This window comes from Kwoniella newhampshirensis, chromosome 11 (assembly GCF_039105145.1).
Source record: "Kwoniella newhampshirensis strain CBS 13917 chromosome 11, whole genome shotgun sequence".
NCBI lineage: Eukaryota > Fungi > Basidiomycota > Tremellomycetes > Tremellales > Cryptococcaceae > Kwoniella > Kwoniella newhampshirensis.
This window is the reverse complement of record NC_089964.1, coordinates 692111-715280: the sequence shown is the minus strand read 5'-3', so window position 1 is coordinate 715280 and position 23170 is coordinate 692111. Positions and strand designations below refer to the sequence as shown.

The following is a 23170-nucleotide window of genomic DNA, read 5'->3' as shown; positions in this document are numbered from 1 at the left end:
ACTGTATCACCCCCATGAGGAAAACACGTCGTGAAGAAGTGACAGTGTGGTCGATACGATACGGTATGGTATGGTATGGTATGGTCGGCTAATGTACATGTATGTCTCGAATCCAGATGCGATACGACACCTTATCCAGAAAGCTGAAGAGATCGTCGAGCTCCACTCAAATCGAAATCACCATTGACGAACGAGCCTATTATCTCGGGTCTTTCCGCCGTCTTCCATCTCTATGAATCTTGGGCGTACAAGCGTTCCATATTTCTGCACCAGCAGACAATCATGTGTACAGTCGATTTGTAGAGTATACGTGTCTCGATGACACTGGTCGCATCAAGCTTTGTATGACGAACATATGTGTGGTCTGTCTTCATGATTTGCCATTTCCCTTGTACAACCAAAAATCTAATGATCAATACAACTGTATTTTTGAGTCCACCATACTTTTTCAACCCATCCGCCAACGCCCCTACTTCCCCGCCTTCGTAATCCTCTCAATCTCCGCCCTGATCTCCTTCAAAGCCTCTTGTAAAGCTTTCCCGTCTTCATACTTTCTCTGGGCATTGGCATCGGCGATATATGATCTGCAACCACGAGGGAAACACATCAGCTTATATCCGCTCCTCCGACTTGCAAAATTGCAGATATTCCGAACCCAGAGTCTCGGCTTGGAACTCACTCTAGTTGCGCTTCTTGCTCTAACAATGGTTGTAAGAAGACCGCTACATCTTCGAGTGCTCGTTCATGTTCATCACCTTCTAGTTTCAACGTGTCGGCCAATGTCGTCTCAAGGACCGGGATGGACTTCCGTTTGGCTGCAGCTGCTTTCTTCTGTAGTCGTGGAAGAGCCTAATGGTCACGAAGGAGGAGAAGTCCACGATCAGCGTTGTGGTCTCGCCCCAATTCAGTGTCTAGCCCCAAGCTCCGTCGCAGCACAGACGCCACTACTGCCGCGACGATCATCCCTCTACTCACCTGGAGTTTGACCATCTCTTTCCCCAAGAACCCAGCCGCACTCCTCGCGACAGCACTTTGCACACTCGCTTGTGAGCCTCCTTCTTCACAGGGGAGATTGGTGATCCTCTTGGAGAGATGCTCGTATTGCGTAAACAGTGTGAGAAGGTTTTTGTGCATAGCGACCGTTTCTGGTGGTGGATCCACAGCTTCGGTAGACTCGCTAGAGACGAAAAGGTCTTCGTCAGCACGGTTCAGGTACAGGATTGTGACAGGTAAAAGTTCCTCGGACAAGAGGAAGGGGCATGCACCAGGGTAAAAGACACGTCGAGTCGGGGATCACTCACGTCAGCTCCATCAATTGATCTTCGTAATCTGGTATCAGATCCTCAATCTCTGATTGCAATGTCCTCATAGCTTGGTACAGTCTCGCAAAACCAGTCACTCGTTGCTGATCTTGAATTTTTTGCTTCCGACTGTACAATGAGACTCGACTGTTCAGCACTCGACCCTTTATGAAATCGTCGGACTCACGAGACAACATTCCAACACTCCCTACAGACCCTCATGCCTTTCACCTGAACTTCCTTCGGCTGTTGAGGTAGCGGGACATCTCTCTTTTGCTCCCCTTCCACACCAAGTCGTCCATCGTCCCTAGCACCACCATCTGCTCCTCCTCCCGTACTCAATCTCGATCTTCTCCTCTCCTTCTTCCAACCTCCTCCATCGAGTGACCTAGCCGCAGTTGATGGGGACTCGTTCTCCACATCCTCAACTTTCATCCATCCCACAAATCCCTCTTCCACCTCTTCTCCTCGTCCCGTCTTCCAGTCAGCGACCAGCAGTAGTGAGCACTTTTCGCGTCTCGTCCCTGGTGGGAGACCCGCCTGCATCTGAGTGGAAGTCGCTGAGGGGTCGGCAGGTGCAAACAATTGAATCTGGACGGCGAGCAGTGCGGGTGGAGTAGGTGGAAGAGAACAGACGATACGTCCACAAAGACGACAGTGATGTTTCCTGTTCGATAAAGAGAAGGATGATCTACGACGTGGAAGGTGAGCGTAGAAACTATTTTCCCACAGGGTGTCGTCGACATACTGGCATATTCGACACTTCTTCACCTCGGAATCATCCTCCCATTTCACAATAGCCTGTTCTGCAGCTGTTCCAGGATCACTCCACATTTAGCTTTCCGGATAGTGCCAGCCGACTGTGGCCCCTCAACACTCACCTCGCTTCCTCCCCTCATCTCCGCCCGGTCCTGTAGGTCCTTTGAAGCCCTTGAACATCTCCTTCGGTTTCAAAGCGTCCAGTGCTCCGTCAATTGAGAGTAGCGATCGACGCTTGTCGACCGAAGCGAGAGAGGAGATGGAGAACGTCGATGAGGAGGAGCGGGTCAGGATGGGGACCACTGGTAGAGGCTGAGGCGCAGTAGGGTTGAAATGAAGGTCGACGAGCTATCGTGTGTGGTCATGGTATATATCAACGTGGTGCTTCAAGATCGTTGAAACTGTAAGCTCACCTTTGCCCATCTTCTACCCAACCTTCCTTCTTCTTTCTCCCTGTCCTCGCCTTTCAACTTTCGAACCTCGACGTACTCTCCCGTCCTATCTGCTCTCACACCCTGTGGTTGAAACCCGATCTTATAAGGCATCCCTGCGGAGCGTGTAGTCATAGACGGACCAGACTTGGCAGTCACCGAACTGGATCTCGATACTGAGGGACTCTTGCCACCGGTCCCCCCACCCAGCTGCGTGCTCAAGCTGCCCAGACCGAAAGATGACGTACGATGATGAGATGTGGTTGACGATGTTCTTCGATGATTGTTGATCGAAGTGGAAGACGCGTTAGGTCCAAGATGTGATGGCCCGTGAGGCTGAGTAGGTGGGAGTGATGTTGTACTTGTTGAGCCGGCACTTCCAAGCAATGATATCGCTGGACGCAGACTCTGTGTCCCAGACGAGGTTGTCGAGGCAGTGTCGTTCAATGTCGGTGCTGTCGGGGTGGTTGCTGCGTGACCTAATCTCGCAAGGTTGGCAGGCTGAGGAATCTTCCTTCCACCACTGGAAGGACCTCCTCCGGGAATGATTTGAGCTCCTGACAATTGAGGTGTCGAAGAAGTATGTAAGGGAGCAGGAGGAGAATTGGGTGTGCTTCCACCCCCTATTCTGCTTTCTGGACTTGTCGATGGAGAAGCAGTAGAAGCTGATCCAGTGGAAGAAGGTGGGAACGAGACGAAGCTATTCGGTCGACTACCTCCTCCGAGACCTTCCCTGTCGTGAACTCCCGCTACGCTTCCAGTGGCTCGAGCATTGAGTCCGCTGGAGACGGTACTGGCCACACTGGCGACTCCGTTCAGCGTATTGTTAAGGAATTCCCTACCTCTGCCTTCGCCCCTCGGTGCCCATGTCGAGAGCCACTGTTGTGCCTTGTCAGCTGCGAGTGTGATGTCAAAGGCAGCAGCAGGTGAGGTAGGTCCTCCACTCGTCCCAGCACCCAGGCTGGAGGTGTTGCCCGTGGAGGAAGCGGACGATGCAGACCGTGTACGCTGTGGCCCTGGTGGTGCTGGAGGTATCAGAAACGCAGGCGAAGAAGTGGGAGATAGCGACCGATTGGAAGAGGATGACGATGGTCGGCCGATGGTACCCGGTCTAGGCTTGGGAACGTTGCCGTTGGACGAAGCGAAGGAACCGAACCTCCTTCGAGGTGGATCTGAACCTGTCATCGGCGTTGTCGTCGGTTGTGGAGGTGGTGACAGTGATGGTGTTGACATGGTTTCGTGTATGACGACTAGGACATGATCGTGAGGGAGTGTTATAACCCAAAAGAGATGCCGGTGGATACAACAATCGAGTTGGACGGGGAATGTGATTGTCTTAACTAGTTACTAGTACTAAGCTGCTTGGACTTGAATGCGCGGTGACCGACTTGCCCTGGCAACCACGTGATCGTCACCACTCGAGTACTGCTACTAATCAGTGAGTTGACCGCTTTCCCTGAATAGGACAGGCCTCTTCTGGCTTGCGTCTAAAACTAATCTGTCTATCGTTGCAGTAGCGATGTCGCTCCCCTTCAGCAGGTTTTGTGGGGACCAACCATTTGGGAGAGACCGATATAAAGTCAAGTGCAGCAGAGCACGCGAAACCCTCGTCCAACGGGCTTCGCTCTGCATTTCATCTCGCCTGCTTGACTACCTACATGGCCCCTGCATGCTATACGGAGGTGCATAGTGACGTACACATCATCGTTGAAAGCTCTGAGCCAGCTTCCTCGCTTTGACCTGAAGCCATATCCTGTACATTTGCTTTCTCTCTTTTCGGTTCACCAGCTACACGACAATGCGCGACACGTCAGCTGTGCCTCTGATCCTCTGACCTCATGTACTCCCACCACGTTGTAGCACTCACCAGACGTCTGTCCTCCCCAAGCTGCTCGACCGCAAACATCCTCTCCCCGTCTTCCCCCCCTCCCGGCGTCGCCGTCAGAAGCTTCTCCAACTCCTCCTTCTCGAAAAAGTAAACCCTTGTACCATCCCCTCTGATATACAGATTCGGTGTTTCCGGATCCAGCAGTCTGTTTTTACGAATACGGAGTTGAGCGAGGTCATGTCGACCATAGTCGCGGATGAGGAGCAGACCGCCAGGTTTGAGAGCCTATCGAGGACAATGTCGGTGTGAGTATTGTGTTCCCCAGGCTTCACGCTGCCTTCTGTCGAGGTCAGAGGAGAGCGAAGGGTGAACTCGATCTAAAGGTCGCGGGGACTCACAGTGTAGAGGTTGTGGATCGCTTGATCCCATTCTTTGGGATGTAATGCAGAAAGCACAAAGATGACTGATATGACATCGACGGAGCCTGGTGTTATCCCTTCAGGCAGAGAATATGTTGGTGTTTCAGATGATGCTGTCGAATCGGCTGTAGATGATGTTGTCACTGACGATGCTGACGGTGATGAAGCGATGTCGTTGTTGTTGAGTGATAATGCTGACGCTGCTTGCTCCAGAAATGCTGATGCCGTGGAAGATACCGATGCTAAGAGTGAAGAGGAGGTATGATCTGTTTGTAGAGACGATAACATCGATGTCGATCGAGAGGTCGTCGTATCGGTTTGTAAGGGTGTAGAGACAGGTTTCGAAGTGATGTCCCATACAGAAGCGTGTAAGACTCCCTTTCCATGATCTGGACGAGGATACATCTTGTTGACCTGACATGCTCTCTCATCAGCTACAGTCAAGCCTTCTGCCCCATTTCAGCTCACCTGAACTACTTTGACCGCTGCAGAGGAATAGTCGGTCGCGTGAACCACCAACTCTGGATTCTCATTTCTCAGTAATAACGGGAAAACCGTGTTGCCTGCTCCCTATGAGATCACCGTGCAGAGCACCACGTCAGCTGATATCCCTTGCAGAGGATGGAAAGATCGGCTCACACATCCAACCTCGAGAACGACTTTCGGTCCAGCCTACGTGAAAATTATTAGCAGGTGCAGCTCAGCTCAAAACCCCGAAGCTGAACCCACATCCGGCTCACTGCACGCTACCAACTCGGGAAACTCCAGTCGCAGCCATCCTCTGTCCTTGAAGAAACTAGTGACGGGATGTCAATATCGCACCTTTCTTGCCGGATATCGTCACTTGGCTTGGTCACTCACCCTGCTTCATGTTGCGAGTAGAACTTGTTCCAGTAATGTGCCGGTCTACCATTATAGTCCTCTGTGTAGTGCTTTGATTAGCACCTCTCATGTGTCATCAATGATGTGCCTCACAAATCACGGAACTGAACTCACCCCGTAAGTTTTCAGCGACAGGACTCGATCGATGTAATTCCATGATCTCCTCTGCTTTCTCTCTGAAGTCATCCGGCAAGGTGACATGGTCCCTGAGTAGGCTACCTTTAGTATCACCCCAGCTTCCTGTGCGTTCTGGCAAGCACAGTCCGTGAGCTGAGTGATTGGAATATCACTCACCAAGCGTTATGATTGAACACATCATCCTCGTCCTTCAATAGTCGTGCACCGAAAGTGACCCCTACAGGAGGCCCATTAGGTTTCAGCCATTTGTCTGCGACGCTCCTCCTCTCGCTGATCTCTTCTGATGACAGGAGTATAGACGTGTCAAGTGGTGGCGAGTTCGCAGAGGCAGAGGTGGAGGCTTCGGCGTTAGCTGGTGGACTTGAAAGGGGGAGGTCGGACATGTTGGTGAGCTGTCGAAGCGGTCGTTTCTGCTCTGGTGTGCGATAGAAGGGAGTGTATGAGGGTCGTAAGACGTTTATGAGCTTGTGATGAGCAGCTCTACACTTGTTGATCATGTGTCATGAACTGGGTGATGTCACAGAGAGCGATAAGATATGGATAGAGCAGTGGTTGATCAGAATCCATGCATGAGCAACAGATTTCAGAAATATTTCAGATTGAGCTCGGCGGTATTCGGCCGACTTGCTCCGTTCGAACCACCTGAATACGCCCCTGAAATGCATCAGAGAGAGGGCCACGAAAACGCACTCAAGCACACCAACAACTCTTTCATCTGCTCGGTTTACAAACCTTTCGACTCTGTCCATACACAGACCTCTCCTTCCTAGACTTCTCCTTCCTGTCAACTCTTCCCCCCTCACCCTACACACATACATCAGAAGATGCTCTCCAACTCTCTCCGAAGCTCTGTAGGAAGTGCCATGAGGACTGCCGCTGTGCGGGTGAGTGGAGTCGTGACGTCGTGTATGATCAAAATGGAAGGAATGCTGATTGATCTGTGTATTTCCTTTCTTGTCTTCTGTCCTCTCCTCATCCTTTTCTCTCACCATCATGCTACTCCTTCGCCCAACATCATGTCCGTCGTGACCCACAGCGAGTCCCCGTCGCTCGATCCATGGCCACTATCGCCGACGAGAAGAGGGTGAGTTTCCCTCATCTTCGTATCAGCCAGAGCAAGATTCAAACTGACGTTGATGTTGTTGTCTTAGCTCCCTGCTAAATTCGGTGGTATGTGATACGTCTCCTCTGCTTATTGCACCAGTGGAAGAAAGTCTGACACAACATCACCCACGCAGGCAAATACACTGTCACTCTCGTCCCTGGTGATGGTATCGGTAAAGAAGTCGCCGATTCCGTCAAGGAGATCTTCGATGCTCTCAAAGTCCCTGTCCAGTGGGAACAATATGATGTCTCCGGTGAGACTACCGGTGGTGATGAGCTTTTTCAGGAGGCCATGGAGAGTTTGAAGAGAAACAAGGTCGGATTGAAGGGTGAGTGATTATGTTCATAGTTCATTCTGTAAAGTCCATGTCGTCTCGGTGTGCAACGTCTTTTCGTTCCGCGGGTCAATCGTCATACTCCTGGTATAGGTGTCGAAATCCAATGCCTGACTATGCCTTCCTCGCCCAGGTATCCTCTACACTCCTATCGACCAAACTGGCCATAACTCATGGAACGTTGCCATGCGACAACAACTCGATATCTACGCCTCCGTCGTCGTCTGCAAGTCCCTTCCCGGTTTCCCCACCCGACACGACAACGTCGATTTCGCCATCATCCGTGAGAACACAGAGGGTGAATATTCGGGTCTCGAACACCAGTCTTTCCCAGGTGTCGTGGAGAGCTTGAAGGTCTCTACTAGAGCAAAGGCGGAGAGAATCGCGAGGTTCGCTTTTGACTTCGCTATCAAGAACAACAGGAAGGTAAGTGATGTCACCTTTTGTCGCGGTCCGGTCGGACGAGCAACCCTCTGCACGGGCGTGCTGGGCAGGAAGCATCGGTGGCAAACGCGACTATTTTTAAATCTCAATGAAGCGTATGGGAGCAGCGGATGAGGGAGCACTGGACCAGGTCGCAAAAGCAACCAGTTTCTCGGCTGAAAGATGGGAGAGGCTACTATGATCCACTGCTGACACCTCTATACCTCCCGCAGAAGGTCACCTGTGTCCACAAGGCCAACATCATGAAGCTCGGTGACGGTCTCTTCCTCAACACTTGTAAGCGAATTGCCGAACAGGAGTACGGACACACTGGGATCAAGTTCGACTCCATGATCGTCGACAACACCGCCATGCAGCTTGTTTCCAAGCCTCAACAATTCGACGTCATGGTCATGGTGAGTTGATAATGGGCTGCATGACAGCTATAGTCGCTGACAATTGCATTGCTTTGATTTCATCCTGTAGCCTAACGTGAGTATCGACTGATCAAACGATGTGTATGAATTATCGGATGGAGAGATGCTGATGTCGCCGACCTGTAGTTGTACGGTACTATCTGTGCCAACATCGGTTCCGCTCTTGTTGGAGGACCTGGTATCACTCCCGGTTGTAACTTTGGCCGAGTGAGTTTGGGTTCCCTTCCCCCGAGACATCATCTATATCACACCTATCAAAGTTCGCTGACAAATCACTGGATCTAGGAATACGCGCTGTTCGAGCCCGGATGTCGACACGTCGGTAAGGATATCATGGGAACCAATAAAGCCAACCCTACCGCCCTCATCCTTTCTGCTACCATGATGCTCCGACATCTTGGTCTCGAGAGCCAGGCCAATTTGATCGCCGGTGCTACGTACGATCTGGTCAAGGAGGGTAAGATCAGGACTGCTGATCTGGGAGGTGAGTTTTGTTTTACTGAAGTCTCTATGTTTGTGGGGCGGCGCAAGGAAGCGCCGATGCTTTTAGGAACTATTCAGTACCATTCAGCGCTGGAGATATATTATGGGTTGGCGGAATCTGGAGCTATTCTGGGAATGCAGAACGCAGCCAAGCAGAAGATAGAAAGACCTCGTGGAAGCTCGACAGCGTATAAGAACCATTGCTGATCACTCATCTCCATCTTACAGGCCAAGCCACCACCACCGACTTTACAAAGGCTCTCGTCAACAGGCTCATGTAAAGGCTCTATTGTGGTTCTAATGTCAATTCGCCCAATATGAGGGATGATGAGCAGAACGGAAGGAGGCTAGGAATGTCAAAACAAAATGCATGATGTTCTGAATCGAAGAAATGCAAAGTCGGATGGCAACCACCGAGTCTTTACACAAGACTGTCAACGCAAAGAATACAATGCTGCTAACGTGAAATCCACTGATTAACAGTCGTGGCTGTGATATGCTTCCTGACGCTTTCACACCTGAATACAGCAATGGGCTGTACAAATTGAAACTGCATATCATATGCTTCCAAACATTCCATTTGATAAGCTGTCTGTGCGACCGACCACTCTGAACATCCACTATTGCTTCTTCGTCCCTCACTCTGATCACATAACTCATCAACGCAACTCGAATTCAACCTTCTCAAACTCGAGTAGTAAGTCTCTCATGGATCTTGATCATATCGGACTAATTGGAAAAGACGACCCAGATCAGTTCTCATGAACGGGCCGATGATCGACGAATGACCAAAGACTCACAGTCACACCCATGGCAGTGACGTCTGCGCCTGCACCCGCACCTTGGATGATAAGCGGGCGAGGGGAGTATCTGTCCAACGGAGGTCGGTGAATCAGCTTAGGTCATATTGATCGTGAACATTGATATGACTCACCGCTTGGTGTGGAAAGAGATGATGTTATCTGATCCTTTGAGAGCAGTAGCGAAAGCGTGATCGATGGGGTATCTTATAAAGCCATTCCAGGAATCAGCTTCAGACCTTCTTCCATCCCTGCTATCCCCGGCCTGACCGATACTGAGTCTGTGTTCCAGTCCCAAACCGAAATAAGGGATTTAGACGAGTGAGAGAAAAAAAGCCGTCAAACTCACTTGCCCAACTTGGCCTCCACTTTACCCTCCTTCAAATCGATCACCCCGACATATCTCACGACCTGGCCCTCCTTGCCCGCCTCCTCACGAAGCTTATCAAAGTACTCGTCCCCCTCTTCCAGTCGTTCGAGATACTCCTCCTTGGAAGATGCGTTTGAGAGGACGTCCGGGACGAGAGACTGAGTGGGGATGGAGGCGTAGCCTTCGGGGAGGGCTGGGGAGGTGGGGATGAGTCGGGAGAGGATGGAGAGTTTTCGGGCGACGTCGGTTCCGGAAAGATCGTCTCGTGGGTCGGGTTCCTGCGAGTCCAGCGAACAATTTGTTAGCTCGTATACGTGGACGTGAGGCGCGATGACTATGCGTGGAGCGGCCTTGAAAATGAACGACTTGAAAGATGTCTGGTTCGAAGATTCAAAGGCAAGGTAGCTCTCTGATCGATGGAGGGGACAATCTTCCTGCCCACTCACAGTGTACCCCTTGTCCTTTGCGATCTTGACCACTTCGGAGAACTTGACGTTTCCACCTTCGGGCTTGCTGAACTCGTTGAAGATATAACTGAGAGTTCCACTGAAGACACCTTCGATCTTTTCGATCTCGTCGCCCGTTCCTACCAGATCTCTCAGAGTCGAGAGGATAGGAAGACCTGCTCCGACTGTCGATTCGCCGTAGACCATCGTTGGGGAGTTTGGATGACTCGCTTCCGAGATGGATCTATAGAGACTGTCTGAAGACGAGAATCCCTTCTTGTTGGGAGTGACGATGTTGACTCCCATCGAGAGGATCTGGGGGTACATCCCCGGGATGATCTCTGATCCGGTCGAATCGATGAAGATCCCGGGGGCGTCCGGATGGGTCGAGAGCACAGAGATGATGGACGTCACGTCGAGAGGTGTGCCGTATTTCTCGAGGATGGGAGCGTAGTTTGTGGGTGTCAGTGGAGATGCGGGGAGAGGGAGAGAGAGCGATTGTCGTGAGTTGGCGATGAAGACGAGGTTGAATCGGTTGGACAGAGGAGGAGAGAGGAGTTGCGAGAGAATGGCTCGACCAACTCCACCGAGACCGACAAGAGCGACAGGCACAGGGCGAGGGCGAGGGATAGTAGCGGAGGACATTGTGGCTTGTGTGTTGGCTCTGAAGGTGCTTGTGCTTGAGTGATGATGATTGACCTGATGATGCAAGCAAAACAGAGAAGCGTTCGGTGAGTATATATATTCGACTTGCAACTAGTTTTTCGCCTCGAGCGATTTTCCTTCCCATTATCGATTCTTTCCTCCAACGTTGCCGACTCTGTACTCGAGCGGAGCCCCACACGCGAAACGACCTGTGCAGACACAAGAAACAGAAAAGAACGTAGAGGCAGGTGAGAGCTATGTCAGCAATGCATTTCTCTTGTTTTGCTTCATCACATCGCTGGACAAAATCACACAACACAACGTACTCATGATGAGGCCATGGCTCGAATCCTTCTTTTCTCCCACACCTTGACACCTGCCATGCTCAGCAATGGGCGATCTATCGCACACGGACGAGCAATAGTCCGAGGGATCTCTTCCGCGCCACCACCTCGTCGACGACGTCGGAATCTGGATCTTCTCGCACCTTTTCGTCCTGCTCCCATCCCCTCCTACTCTCCCTCTACCCAACTCCAAGACGTTCTCCAACAATCTTCCCCCGGCACCACGAGAAGCCCATCAGCGGCAAGCTCCGATGCCTTCGAGACGTCTTCTACTTCTCCGACGTCAACTTCGTTACAGGAAACCCCTTTGGATACATCAAAGTCTGATTCCGAGTTGGTGACTGCGGATAATAAGAATAAGGGCGTGATTGCCGGGACGAAGATTGTGGAGCCTATACCTGCTATGAAAAATGTTCCTGGTCCCAAGAAAGAAGAGGAAAGGAAGAGGAGGAAGAAAGAGATGATCGTGTTGGGGATACCGGTACCTCCCAAACCCGTCCCACCAGGAGAAGAGGGTGAGTCCGGACTTTCGCAACCTTGAGCGTGATCGAATGACTGCAACTATGACTTGATCGCTCACTGACACTGAATGACAATCACCAAATGCAGAATGCTGCATGTCAGGATGTATAAATTGCGTGTACACAATCTACTCTTCCGAGCTGGAAGAATACACCGCAGCGATCGACCAAGCTCGATCCGCACTTGAAAGCGCACATGTAGATCTCGCTGAATGGCCCGAGGAGTTGAGGAAGGGTAGTGGAGAGAGCGTCAGAAGTCGAGAAGAGGAAAAGGGGGCAGAGGGGATGGATGCTTCCATGAGTGCTTTCTTGGCGTAATTCCATGTTTCTACAGACCATATTTTGTTTGGCCAGATGAAGGAAAGGATGCGGGATACGGTCAGCTGATCTCGTTTTGTCTGGTAGATTGGAGAACAAACTGAAGAAGAAACAGGCTCCAGAAAGCAGTGCAGCGGTATGAGATCGACGTTCGTCGCCACGGGTGATGATCTTCATACTTGAAATCCCACAAAAGGTAAACCAGAAGGGTCCCAGACGGTTCGCAAAGCGAGTCTCCCACTTCAACCAATGTCGGACAAAAGAGCCTTTTGCCCAGACCTTTCGACCTACCGCCGCCACTACTCCTGGCTCCCCCTTACGATTACGTACTGCATGTGAAGACACCGTTCGTCGAGCTCAGCGAAGGCCAGCCGATGATGCTCTTGATACGAGATACAGCTCTTCTTCCTTTGCGAGCTCGTCCAAATGACACGGAACGAATCTGTCAACATAGTCATGTATGTATACGCTGAGAATCCAAGGTCATCAGTATACTAGACTGAGCGTCAGTCCATATGATCGGGCAGCACTTAAGTTTTGAGTGTTTGAGGGGTCGTGGTGACGTTCAGCTAGTTCTCAGCGTTTGTTTGTAGACTACGAACATTATGCACGCCGTGGGCCATATACAATGAAGAATGGGTTCCGTAAAGGCGATCCCCGTTCTTGGTCCTCCCTCAGCTGTAAAATCTGTCAGTAGCAGTCAGTGTCATCAAACAGACCCCACGACAAGCAACGATCGCTCGAATGCATGCAGCGGGGCAGGTGCAGGAAAATGTGACGTCCCTAATATCATGATTGGTCATCTTCTCGTATAGTATAAACGCGATAGCCACACCTATATGCTGACGGTAGTAGTGAGTGAACACATTATAAAACATCAATCTTTGCCTCCACAAGATACCCATCTACGAATTCTAGGTCTAAGCGCCTGTCGAAAAGCTGGGATCGTAACTGGGTAATCCCCCAACGATTCCTGGAACGATCGACCCTCCTTGTTAGCGATTGCTTCACCTTTGAGCAGAGATCCGAAGAGCGCTTACCGTCAATGAGTGCATTCCAGTATTGAGCACTGTTTCCGTCTCCACCTCCACCTGCGGCTCCCGTGTGCCCTCCAAATCCACCAGCTCCACCTGTTCCAGCCACCAACCCCGACGGATCCGTCATCCCTGACCCTGAAGGGGCAGCCGCTAAAGATGGGTCCATCCAGCCGCTAGGCGCTTGTAATGTCTCAGTACCAGCTTGAGATGGAACAAAAGCCTGCCCTTGCTGTGCTTGGAAAGGTTGTTGATTCTGCATGACAGTGTCTGAGCTTGTCTGCTGAAGGAACGGTGGTTGCATCTGCTGCTGCATGGCGAACGGGAAAAGTCCGATACCTGTGTTGAATGAATTCATGGTGGAATCGGCGCCAGGACCGAAAGAAGTGTTTGAAACAAGCCAGTGGTCGAGTCTGTGTGCGATTATCAATGAGCGTGACTCACACAGATGATATCGCACTATGAATGCAGAACGTACAATCTCTGAGGGTGATCTTCCTCTGGACTAGCAGACACGTTTGGCGGGGTGGGTCCCAGACCTGACCCAGCAGGATACGGGCTCATGCGGGGATGAGACTGCCTGGAGGCAGGAGAGGTTAGCGGAACAGGTCTTGATCCATCATTGCTCGGCGCGGAGGAGACACCGCTATGATCGCCGGACGGGACAGGCGGGGCCGCCATCGCATTCTTCTCGCTGTTGCGTCGAGAGGATCGCTCGAAAGAGGTATTGTCGAGCGACAGTCTGGGTGCGAGCCGACGGGCACGTTTCTCTTCCATCTCCAAGGCACGGCGGTGAATCGTGTAGATCTGCAAATTGCGGTCAGTCTGTGTCCGCTGCGCTGACTATGTCTCTGGCACTGACAATTGCCGCTTCTTTCTGCGAGAAGTCATCCGCTTTGGGATCGTGAGGATGTTGCTCCATAAAGCTTTGTACGATCTGTCGCATATCGTTGACATGCGGTGCCCGCTTTAACATCAGAGTTTGGGTCAGTCCCTCGATCCATGATAGAAGGCGGCATTTATCACTCGATTTGCTCACCGGATCGATGATCAAACTGATACCGGCAATCATGGCGGCATTCTGTAGGAACAAAGAGCGATCAGTTGGGCTCTGCCTGCGACACCCCATACACGTACAAACTCCCTGAAGGATGAGCCCAGTAGAGTCTCGAAGAAGTCTGGAACATCAACCTTGAATGCTTGACGCTGAGACGTCTTTGTCAGCCTGAGCGTAGTCCAATCTGGTCACGAAAGGCTTACGATCTTGTAGTCGGTAATCGCGGCATCGAAGCATGCTGACTGAGAGAGTGCATATCGCTGACTGCGCAGTTTCCTCAATAGCCAAGGACGCTACGTTCGTCCGTCATTATTTGCTCTCTCCCCTGATATAACGCATAATCGAGCTGTACTTACATGAAGGATGATGACAAAATGCAAGATTTCGGTCTGGATATAGTATCGATGAACGGGTAAATACCAAAATTCTGGCGGAGCCGACAAGCACTTGTCAATGGCGATTCCTGAGTGAGCAGACAGAGATCTAGACCTACTGTCATCGGTCGATTTGTCTGGATTGTGCAAGCTGAATGCTGGCGGCAAATCGGAGACAAACTGTTTCAACTCGGCATCTAAGTTTTCCACATCGCGGTATTGAGTTTGGCCTTGTAATCTCTGAAAATGCTGGGTAATCTGTTGAACGATGCGATCAGGTCAGCTTGCACCGTCCGGACGAGATGACGGGGGGAGATACTCGCCTTTGCTACGATACAACCAAGTCCATGACGAAGGATGAGATAAGTTGCAAAAGTCGGTTCGCTGATAGGTTGGGGCTGGGCGTTTTTATTTTCCCGCAATATTTTCATCTCGAGATTCGAAGGAGGACTGCTCTGAGTCAGGACCTATATCTTTGGGGTGGATGAGCGACATACCGGGTATCTACACAGGTGGGATCAATCGAGGTCGGTCGGCCCAATAAGCACGAATACGTTGCATCCGCGTGAACAAGGTAGGACCATAACCTTCTTCTGTATTCGGTGGTGTACGGCTCTAATCCCAGCTTCGACCCATCACGATGAAGGCCGATCGCCTGACCTGTCGTCAAGGCCGAACGGAACTCGGCCCACCCTTCAGCTAGCCGTCTCTCGTGCATCAATACGAGATAGAGACCGGTCGTGATCCGAGTTTCAACGAGTTGGATGTTTTCGGCTTTGACTGCTGAGGCAATGATGACTGCGTTTTTGGCTTGCAAAAATTCTTTCAGCGAGTTTTCGTCACCTTCATGAAGCGAACACCACTTACAGCTCCAATACATCCTCAAACTCATCGTCCTTTTTTGATCATCTGAGCCTATCAGTTCGTCCGGCGCGATGCGGATGGCAGTCGCGAGCACAATGAACACGAGAGGCAAGGCAAGAACAGTTGATGGGCTCGAGCCATCCGAATAAACCGTGTCGAAGGCTGTGCAGTCGATCAGTACCACTGTCGTGACATGATCAGTGGATAATATTCATCACGCACCCTGCTTGAAGAGGAACTCGTCGAGAGGATATCGGACATAGTTGCACTTCTGAAAATACCATTCAACGAGTTGGGATGCAAAGTCATGAGGGGGGAGGTCCCGCATGAGGTTTGTGACCTACGTGCCAGGAGATGTCAGTGTTCACAGCGCGAGGTGGAAGGTTCCGGTCTCACCTTATGCGGACTGACACCGCAATCCTGGAAAAGCTTCTGCAGCTGCTCTGCGGGAGTGCCGTGGTAGTCCAAACCCAAAGGCACAGGTTGTGAGGCATGGATCATCTGTTTCGGATGGAGAAGTAAGATTGTACTGCCAAATATCCTGGCGGACTCACCGATTGGGGCAGAGGGTTCCTGCTCGACGTATCTCTGTCCAGTCCGCCTACACCACCGTCATCCCCTTCAGCGCTGTCCCCTCCCCACTCTACCGATCTATCATCGCGTCGAGATCGAGTGGAAGAAGTCGTGTCGGGTCTATCGACCTGTTCCTCTATGTCGCCGCGAGTATGCACTTCCTCGAAATGTATAGGAGGTGGTGAAGTCGCCGGGGCGTGATCTGTAGCAGAGCGTTAGATCCTATTCTATCTTCAAAGTGCGTTGCCGCTGATTTCCGACTCACTGATCCTCCAATCTCTCAAAGCCTTTCCTTCTACTCCATCGACCCTGTTGATTACGGCATTCATCATGGCCTCCAACCGGCCAACCCTCACGCTGATAGTCGGCAGCATCGATGGAGGTCTGGTCTTCTCCAGTTGAACCGATTGTCTAGGTTGAGAATCCTGCCTTTGATTCGTTCCCTCAGTCTCTGTCTTGATCTGGCTTTCTTTCTTCTCCTTCGGTCCCGGTGATTTCGTAGAGGAAGCGTCCCGCCTCGTCGAGGACTTGGCAGCAGGTGGTGATCCCGGTCGTGTATAGGGCACGCAGAGCTCGGGGACCCTTCTAGCGAGACAATGTTGGCAAGGTGTTTCTCGGTTACATTTCTGCTTCCTCTTGGCACACTCGGCACAAGACAAAGCGACCCGCCGTTTCTTCTTCTTCTGTGTTTGGGGGGCGCTGCCAGTTTCGCTTGATGGGGCAGGATGCTTGTTGGCAGGCGATGCAGGTACTGTTCCACCGACGAGCGTTGACGAGCTGGCACGAGGAATTAGACCGCTCGGTTCGCTCGGTTCGTCCGCGTGCATCTGAGCGTAAGGATTGGAGCTACTGCTCGAGGCTGGAGTGATGAGAGGAGGTGGTTTAGAGGGTGATCCCCTGAATCCAGAACCGAATGGTCCAGTCCCTCTGGCATTGCTCATAGCGTAAGATCCAGGTGATGGAATATCCCAAGATGTCAGTGAAGGTCCACGATGGGAAAAATCTGCCGAGGACAGGGATGGTAATCGATTGGTGCTGGAATCTGACATTCTCGGGGAAGTGCCGCTCCACACACTAGACTTTCGACTCGATCCAGGTCGATCCATCCCCATCTGTGCTGCCCAAGTCGATGGATCGGTATGACCGCCTACCGGTGATTGTATCGGACCGTCACCTCGATAATTTGGTGAAGCTGGATAGTGACTGAGTGGTGAGTTGGCAGATGGGATGGGGGGCGGTAGATGATGTAGGAAAGCGGATGTGGGACGATGATGATGTCCATTGGGGGGCGGCGGAGGGTAACGAGGATGATCTTCGTTATTTCTGGATTGCATTGTCGCGAGTTTCGGTATCTCTTCCCGTCATCCGCATGCACGTACGAGATATGATTGTTTGCGTGTACGGGATAGCAGGGGTATTCTCTATTCTAATTGATGAATGTGATGCTGTGGTTGATGGAAGATGGTTGTGTTGAATTGAGTTGATTGATCTGATTATGCTGTTCCTCGACGGTCGTCAGCAAGTGGTGAAATCAAGCGGTGACAACGGCGGTTTTTCCTTTTTTTCTCCGGTTGGAAAGGGGTGAATGAAAACAAGGGGGGTTGGGAAGGAGAGCGAAAAATAATAATGATAATATGATGATGATCGTCAAGGGGCGTGCAGGAAGAACACGTTGGTGCGCTGTTTCCCTTCTTGTTGGTGGTATACGTACGAAGGAGGCGGAGGAGGAGGAGGAGGAGGAGGAGAAGGAAGAGGAGGAAGAAGGGGAGATGTAAGATAATTAGGAATATTAGGATTCATTACTCACCGAGGGGGATGATGCCGTTTACGTAGGAGGTCAGAAGAACAAGAAAGGCAGAGAACATGGACCCTCTCGACCTTGTAACTTAGCATCTACCACTTTGCTGTTTATCGTATAACCAGATTCCGTTCCTTTCGCTTTTGTTGGGTGTGTACGATTCCTTCCTTCCCCTTGTTCTGCTCTTTTCTCCTTGATCACCCGCGCTTCTAGATACGTCGAGATGGTTCCGATTGGAACAGCAGGAGAGGCCTGTTGACGATAGATAGTGTCACTGGATGGTGCAAAAAGGGATGAACGGAAAGCTATCTGCCGCCTGTCTGCCGGGCTGATATCGTATGATGTACGATTGCCCCAGCTTTTAAGGTTGGTCTTTCTAACCGAGCTGCTCCGAACCCTGGAATCGTCCTCGTGATAAATATCTCCTAAAACTGGGAAGATGGAAAAGCCTATCGTCGGAGCGATCCCCCCTGCCCTCAGCGTACGTCCTCTCAGAGAACACCAAAGGGAAACGGGTCGTTGAAGAGAGGTGGTTTGAGATGCCAGTCGGGGACGGGGCGCAATTACGGCATCTCACTCGTTCATTTCGATAACGGCGTATTTTCTTGATCGCAGCCAATCGTCGTGACAAGCTGGTATGGGCCTGATTCCTTCCAGGTCTCAATCTGTGGGGCACAGAACTGGATTAAGGGTCGAGCATCGGTGTATTGTCTATTCACTGCAGGAGATCGATTGATTGGCTGTGGATCGTATGGACAACAGATCTACTGTAGGTATCGGAGCCACATGTGCCCGACCTGCGCCGCGTCTCACTCTCTTTCTCTCTGTGTCAACCAGACGGGATGGATATCAGGTACCGAGTAAGGAGGAAATGCATGTAATTTAGTGCAGGGGTATGAGTAGCGGCAATGGCGAGGAGCGGGGGGAGAACATCGGGAGCATAGGATAGTGAGGCGCAAGGCATCAGGCACATCCGCCACCACACCTAGAACAATGCTTCCTTTACCCTTGCGAAAGACTCTGATTTACGACATTACGGATTCATCCATCTTGGGGTGGACGTATGCATTATGGCAATGCCACACTGCTGCACATCACTTTCAGGCATGACGAGCTCAATCGTCTATGCGTTTCCTTTTTCGCCTACCTCTGAGACTAGACGGTCTCCTGACTGTACAGCGAAAAGGTAGATTAAACCCCGCCAAGGGCAGGTCTCACTTTAGTCCATGTCTCGTTCTCAATCGCTTTAGCTCCCTACCAAAGCGCTTTGGGCGAAGGAGGGGGGACGGTGAATCTATACTTTGACTCATCTTCCGATGCCACGGCCCAGCATCGAAGCTGAAAATCAACATGTCAAGCATACACCTGTATCTCTCCGACTTGATCGCAGTTCGAAATACCAGACAAATGCGTATTCGATCTAATTCCAGATACTCGACCGTCGGTTAGTCAGATCTGGCTTGAGCTCACTACTTGCGTACTACCTCCGTCTAGGGTCCATCGCACGCTTGGTACGAGTCCGACACCACCCGCGGCCCGCCGATACTGCTTGTTGCTGTCGCTGTCCATGGCTGTGCGACGTGGCCACGATCTCAGACAGACGGACGCTGTCAATGTTATCGTCGCTGACATGAGACCTTGGCAAGGTCCGTTCCGAGACATTGATTTAGGAATCTCAGAGCTAGTGATATTCTTCCGCTACTTGCAGCCAGTCTGAAGGTCGGCACCCTTCAGCTTGTCCATCGATGTGGCATCACTTATGTATCGTATCTTCTGTGCTCGTATGAACGTGCAATGATGTAACCGCATCTGTATACGTAACGCACAGCCACCCAATCAATACAAGTCCTGACACGGCTGAAGGTGACTTGCAGTGTATACGCGTGATAAGTCGCACACATGATGGACGACGAGGAGCATTCTGGTTGGCTCGGATATACTCGGATGATTTTCGACGGAAATGATCAAAATTGGGTTTACCACTTTACCCTCACATGTTTTGTTTCCTGCGCAATAGCGTGATCGTGGCCGTGGCTGTGGCCCGGTGAGATGAGAAGGGGGAGCTGGAAAAGCGGTAATGCTTCCGTCGTTGTCGTAGCGAAATGAACTGAGCAAGGAGGTGGTGAGACAGACTAGCGTGACCTGAGCATTGCTGCACCTGAGTATCAAGGAGCAGCTCAAATCACTTCAGCAGCGTAGAGTTTCCGGTGTGATTCTGATACAACTGCCTCCAATCATTGTTCAACGATGCAGTCGTTGTCCATCGTCGCCATCCCGTATCGTAGCTTCCATCATCCGCCTCCACGAAGCTCACAACGTATACGGCCCAAGGCGTGGCGGCTCGCATGCGCCGGCCTACTTGGCCGCCGATTTGGAGGGCATGTAAAGCAGTATCACGCTCGGGAGAGAACAACGAGCAGCCGTTATTGAAGGTCACCGCGTCAGACAGCACAGCTTGAAATTGTCCAAGAGACTGCCGACCTAGAGAAGAGACGTGAGCGCAAATGGTACCCAAGAAGGACAGCTGCAGGCGACTGCCTCAAAAGGTGTACGTACAGTCCAGTAAGTCCAAACCAAGATGATCGTATCACCTCAATGGGTCTTGATTAGCGTTCGCGGTCACCTTCTTCTCAGTCGCCTGTCCACCGAAGCTCACCAGTGATCTGATCGCCCATATCAGCACGTTATTGCGTTTCACAACCGCGATATGTCGACGTTGTCCTCTTCATTTCTCTCGCTGCTCTTGATCCCCCCCTTGCTCTCCCTCACCTTTCCCGAGATGATACCTGTACCTGCCCACTGATCAAGTCAACCGACCGAAGGCTAGCGACGATAAAGTCGCGCCAAACCTCGTCACATATCTTCTCCGATATCACGCTCACAAACTGTGACGGTGTTGTGTGAAACAGCTGAGGATCGAGTCATGTGCAATCAGCTGAGGAACGACCTTGTCTTCGACATCGTCCTGAGGGGCTGTCAGCTTTCTCAGATTCAGTACACACGCCATTTACACCCATTTTTAGCCGATTGGACCCATCATGAAGCCGAAGAAGAGGTCTGGCCCAGCATGGATCGACCGACTCCCGGGTCGTTCTTATGCACCAATGGATCGGATGAGAACGTAACGCCGTCCATCTCCCCATGGAGCTTAAGAACTGTCAACAAAACTTAAGAACGACACGATTGGCTTGATGCACATGTCTTCTAATGGCGTACCAGTATCAACTCCTTCTATACCGAGAGGAAAGAGGGACTGAATATGAACGCTCAGAAGAAGAACACTAATCGGATGTTGCGTTGCCCCGAGTTTAGCGGTGAGGTAACGCGTTGTGCTGCAGGATAAAGTACACGCCTTCAAACACTATCAACTGACCACAAAGCTTGTCAGAACACAAGATCCACAGGTGCAGGTCGATGGCGCTGGAATAATTCTGGAGATGGGGGCTTCTTCGGCAAGGGGTGCGTGCGGTCAGAGCAAAAGGGTGGGATCAAGATGTGCGACTCGGACGTGCGCACTCGCCTGCAAGGATTGTGAATGTGTATATGCATCTAATGTCTTGGATCGAATACCGACTGTATCTGCAGAGCTCGTCAGCCTCGATCGAGGTCTAACTTGGAGAGTTGCAGATCACTCACATGTACAAGATGTGTCTCTCGAAACCTAATCAAACGACTCAATAGTCCAATCATAGTCCCTTGTTGAAATAGACTGGGCCGGCTCCATGTTCCCTGAACCTGCTTTCGAGCTTCGCCGGACTTGTGGTAGCTCTCTGCGGGAAGTATGCAATGGCGGGAGGGAGGAAGAGACCTAACGATAAGCCAATGAGCGTGAGCTGAGTAAGAGTGGATCCGAGTTTGCCTCGAGGTCCAGAAAAAGTGTTGCGCGATGCGAGATATGTCATGACCATCGGGGGAGTGATAAGAGTCGGGCTGTGAAGGGAAGCGGGTTCAGCGGACGCAGTGAGTATCAAGTCATGAGTCACACGGTTGGGCTGTGAGATCACGACATACACGTTGGTAAACACTCGACTGGCAGCACTCTGCATCACAGCCATTTGTCCGGCCTTGGGAGACTTGCCCAGGATATGCTTCTCCTCGTGTCCATCGACCGGATCTTGGGTGAGCTTGTAAACCTCAACACCGTCTCGCATCTCTTTCCATCGTATGCACGAGATGCTAGTTCCAAGAGTGTCCATCAGAGAACGCACAGCAGGGTCGATGAATTGACGTCGCATCACTCACTTGACGACTCCTGCGCTCGCCACGCTTGCAAATGGCACGAGCTTTCCGAGCAAGTCTTTGGTAGTATGCGAAACTCGTAGTCGCGGTACGAGTCGGGACAGCGAGACCGCGAGGACGACTGAGGTGAAAGTAGCCGCCACGTACGCTGAAACGGTCCCTTGTCAGCCTCGAAAGATGGGTATTCCGTTATGGTGGCCCACCCGTTCCAATCTCCTGAGGGGTCATTTCAATCGATTTATTTGCATTACTGAAGTTCACCTGAGTAGCGAGTCAGCTATATACTCAAAGGCTTAGCTTGGTATCACTGCACAACTCACAGCAACGTTCAGTGTCTGATTCGCCCACTGCCAGAAGATGACGCTCTTCAAGCTCGGATTAGGCATGAGCATACCCGCCTGGTCGAGGTATTAGCTAGAAACCTATTCATCGTGAAGTCGTGTCGGCTCACGCAGATGCTACGAATTTCTGAAGGTCAACAGGCGGTACTATAACGTGGATTTCCAAGACACCCACATCAAATTTGTGGGCACAAAGGCAGACATCCTGAATGGCAATGGCACAGGTTTTCCCGTGTCAGGATGAATGGATGAGTTGACCACTGTACGACATATCAGTCACCCTTCGACTAGGAGGTCTGTCCACCAGTCCACTCACACTGCTTCGCATGGTCATAAGCGGCCTTTTGATCTTTGGGTACCCAACATCCGTTCTTCCCTTCTTCCTTGATCCTTGCCTCAAAGTGGGTAACATCCTTTTGGGCCTTTTCCAACTCGGAGGAAGAGGCGAGCAGTGTGAGGGGTGAGGTGATGGAGTAGAAATAGGATAGACGACCACCTGATGGAACATCAGCAACGATCAGCAACGAGTTCAGCTTTTGGTCATCGCAATTAGAGAAGCTGAGGTAGGGGTTCACCATAGGTACTCAGGTCGAAGCGTGGCTTAGCTGGGACAGACATCAGCTCGATGTACTAATCCGGCCCACCGCAAAGAATAGGCCGATATAATCTGGCACTGACATATATCATACAGCCCGCCACGAACACCGTCATCAGACAGACCGGAGCTCATTCTGATGGGGTGAGAGACTTTGCAGAACGACAATGATCGAGGTGAGAGGATGCGAGTTGTAAAATAATGTGCATTTACCAGTGCGTCGTCCCACTTCTGTCTTACGTAAAAATGCCTTTTCCCCAATCAGGAGTGCTCGCTCCAGCTGAAGTCTCCTGCAACTCTCCCTTCCTCCT

The 23170-nt window shown here is 51.3% G+C and overlaps 7 protein-coding genes across 7 annotated transcripts; 2 read left to right on the top strand and 5 right to left on the bottom strand.

Annotated features, from left to right (window-relative positions):
* Positions 1-469: 469 nt before the first annotated feature.
* Positions 470-3724, bottom strand: IAR55_005441 (uncharacterized protein; the record flags this gene model as incomplete). The annotated part of the gene is made up of 8 exons (XM_066948532.1): positions 470-584; positions 680-849; positions 976-1177; positions 1302-1430; positions 1489-1992; positions 2050-2113; positions 2183-2408; positions 2474-3724. 8 exons carry the CDS (start codon positions 3722-3724, stop codon positions 470-472), a joined length of 2661 nt encoding a protein of 886 aa, XP_066801100.1.
* Positions 3725-4192: 468 nt separating this feature from the next.
* Positions 4193-6141, bottom strand: IAR55_005440 (uncharacterized protein; the record flags this gene model as incomplete). The annotated part of the gene is made up of 9 exons (XM_066948531.1): positions 4193-4279; positions 4359-4604; positions 4718-5152; positions 5207-5308; positions 5378-5410; positions 5468-5534; positions 5600-5660; positions 5735-5826; positions 5915-6141. The coding sequence occupies 9 exons, from the start codon at positions 6139-6141 to the stop codon at positions 4193-4195; spliced, it is 1350 nt and encodes a 449-aa protein (XP_066801099.1).
* A 441-nt stretch (positions 6142-6582) lies between these two features.
* On the top strand, positions 6583-8821 carry IAR55_005439 (isocitrate dehydrogenase, NAD-dependent; the record flags this gene model as incomplete). The annotated part of the gene is made up of 10 exons (XM_066948530.1): positions 6583-6642; positions 6795-6842; positions 6910-6928; positions 6997-7191; positions 7331-7623; positions 7854-8036; positions 8107-8112; positions 8184-8264; positions 8343-8541; positions 8769-8821. The coding sequence occupies 10 exons, from the start codon at positions 6583-6585 to the stop codon at positions 8819-8821; spliced, it is 1137 nt and encodes a 378-aa protein (XP_066801098.1).
* A 403-nt stretch (positions 8822-9224) lies between these two features.
* IAR55_005438 (uncharacterized protein) lies at positions 9225-10801 on the bottom strand (the record flags this gene model as incomplete). The annotated part of the gene is made up of 5 exons (XM_066948529.1): positions 9225-9269; positions 9341-9410; positions 9475-9546; positions 9690-9988; positions 10157-10801. The coding sequence occupies 5 exons, from the start codon at positions 10799-10801 to the stop codon at positions 9225-9227; spliced, it is 1131 nt and encodes a 376-aa protein (XP_066801097.1).
* A 339-nt stretch (positions 10802-11140) lies between these two features.
* Positions 11141-12126, top strand: IAR55_005437 (uncharacterized protein; the record flags this gene model as incomplete). Its single annotated transcript, XM_066948528.1, has 3 exons — positions 11141-11660; positions 11755-11980; positions 12072-12126. The coding sequence occupies 3 exons, from the start codon at positions 11141-11143 to the stop codon at positions 12124-12126; spliced, it is 801 nt and encodes a 266-aa protein (XP_066801096.1).
* A 778-nt stretch (positions 12127-12904) lies between these two features.
* Positions 12905-17220, bottom strand: IAR55_005436 (uncharacterized protein; the record flags this gene model as incomplete). Its single annotated transcript, XM_066948527.1, has 16 exons — positions 12905-12957; positions 13025-13431; positions 13497-13825; positions 13881-13985; positions 14058-14099; positions 14156-14224; positions 14279-14368; positions 14432-14502; positions 14569-14707; positions 14773-14899; positions 14947-15259; positions 15317-15475; positions 15536-15653; positions 15710-15814; positions 15868-16088; positions 16152-17220. The coding sequence occupies 16 exons, from the start codon at positions 17218-17220 to the stop codon at positions 12905-12907; spliced, it is 3417 nt and encodes a 1138-aa protein (XP_066801095.1).
* A 4150-nt stretch (positions 17221-21370) lies between these two features.
* Positions 21371-22994, bottom strand: IAR55_005435 (uncharacterized protein; the record flags this gene model as incomplete). Its single annotated transcript, XM_066948526.1, has 10 exons — positions 21371-21614; positions 21696-21860; positions 21927-22071; positions 22127-22184; positions 22244-22321; positions 22375-22381; positions 22440-22524; positions 22581-22760; positions 22840-22869; positions 22943-22994. The coding sequence occupies 10 exons, from the start codon at positions 22992-22994 to the stop codon at positions 21371-21373; spliced, it is 1044 nt and encodes a 347-aa protein (XP_066801094.1).
* Positions 22995-23170: the final 176 nt, after the last annotated feature.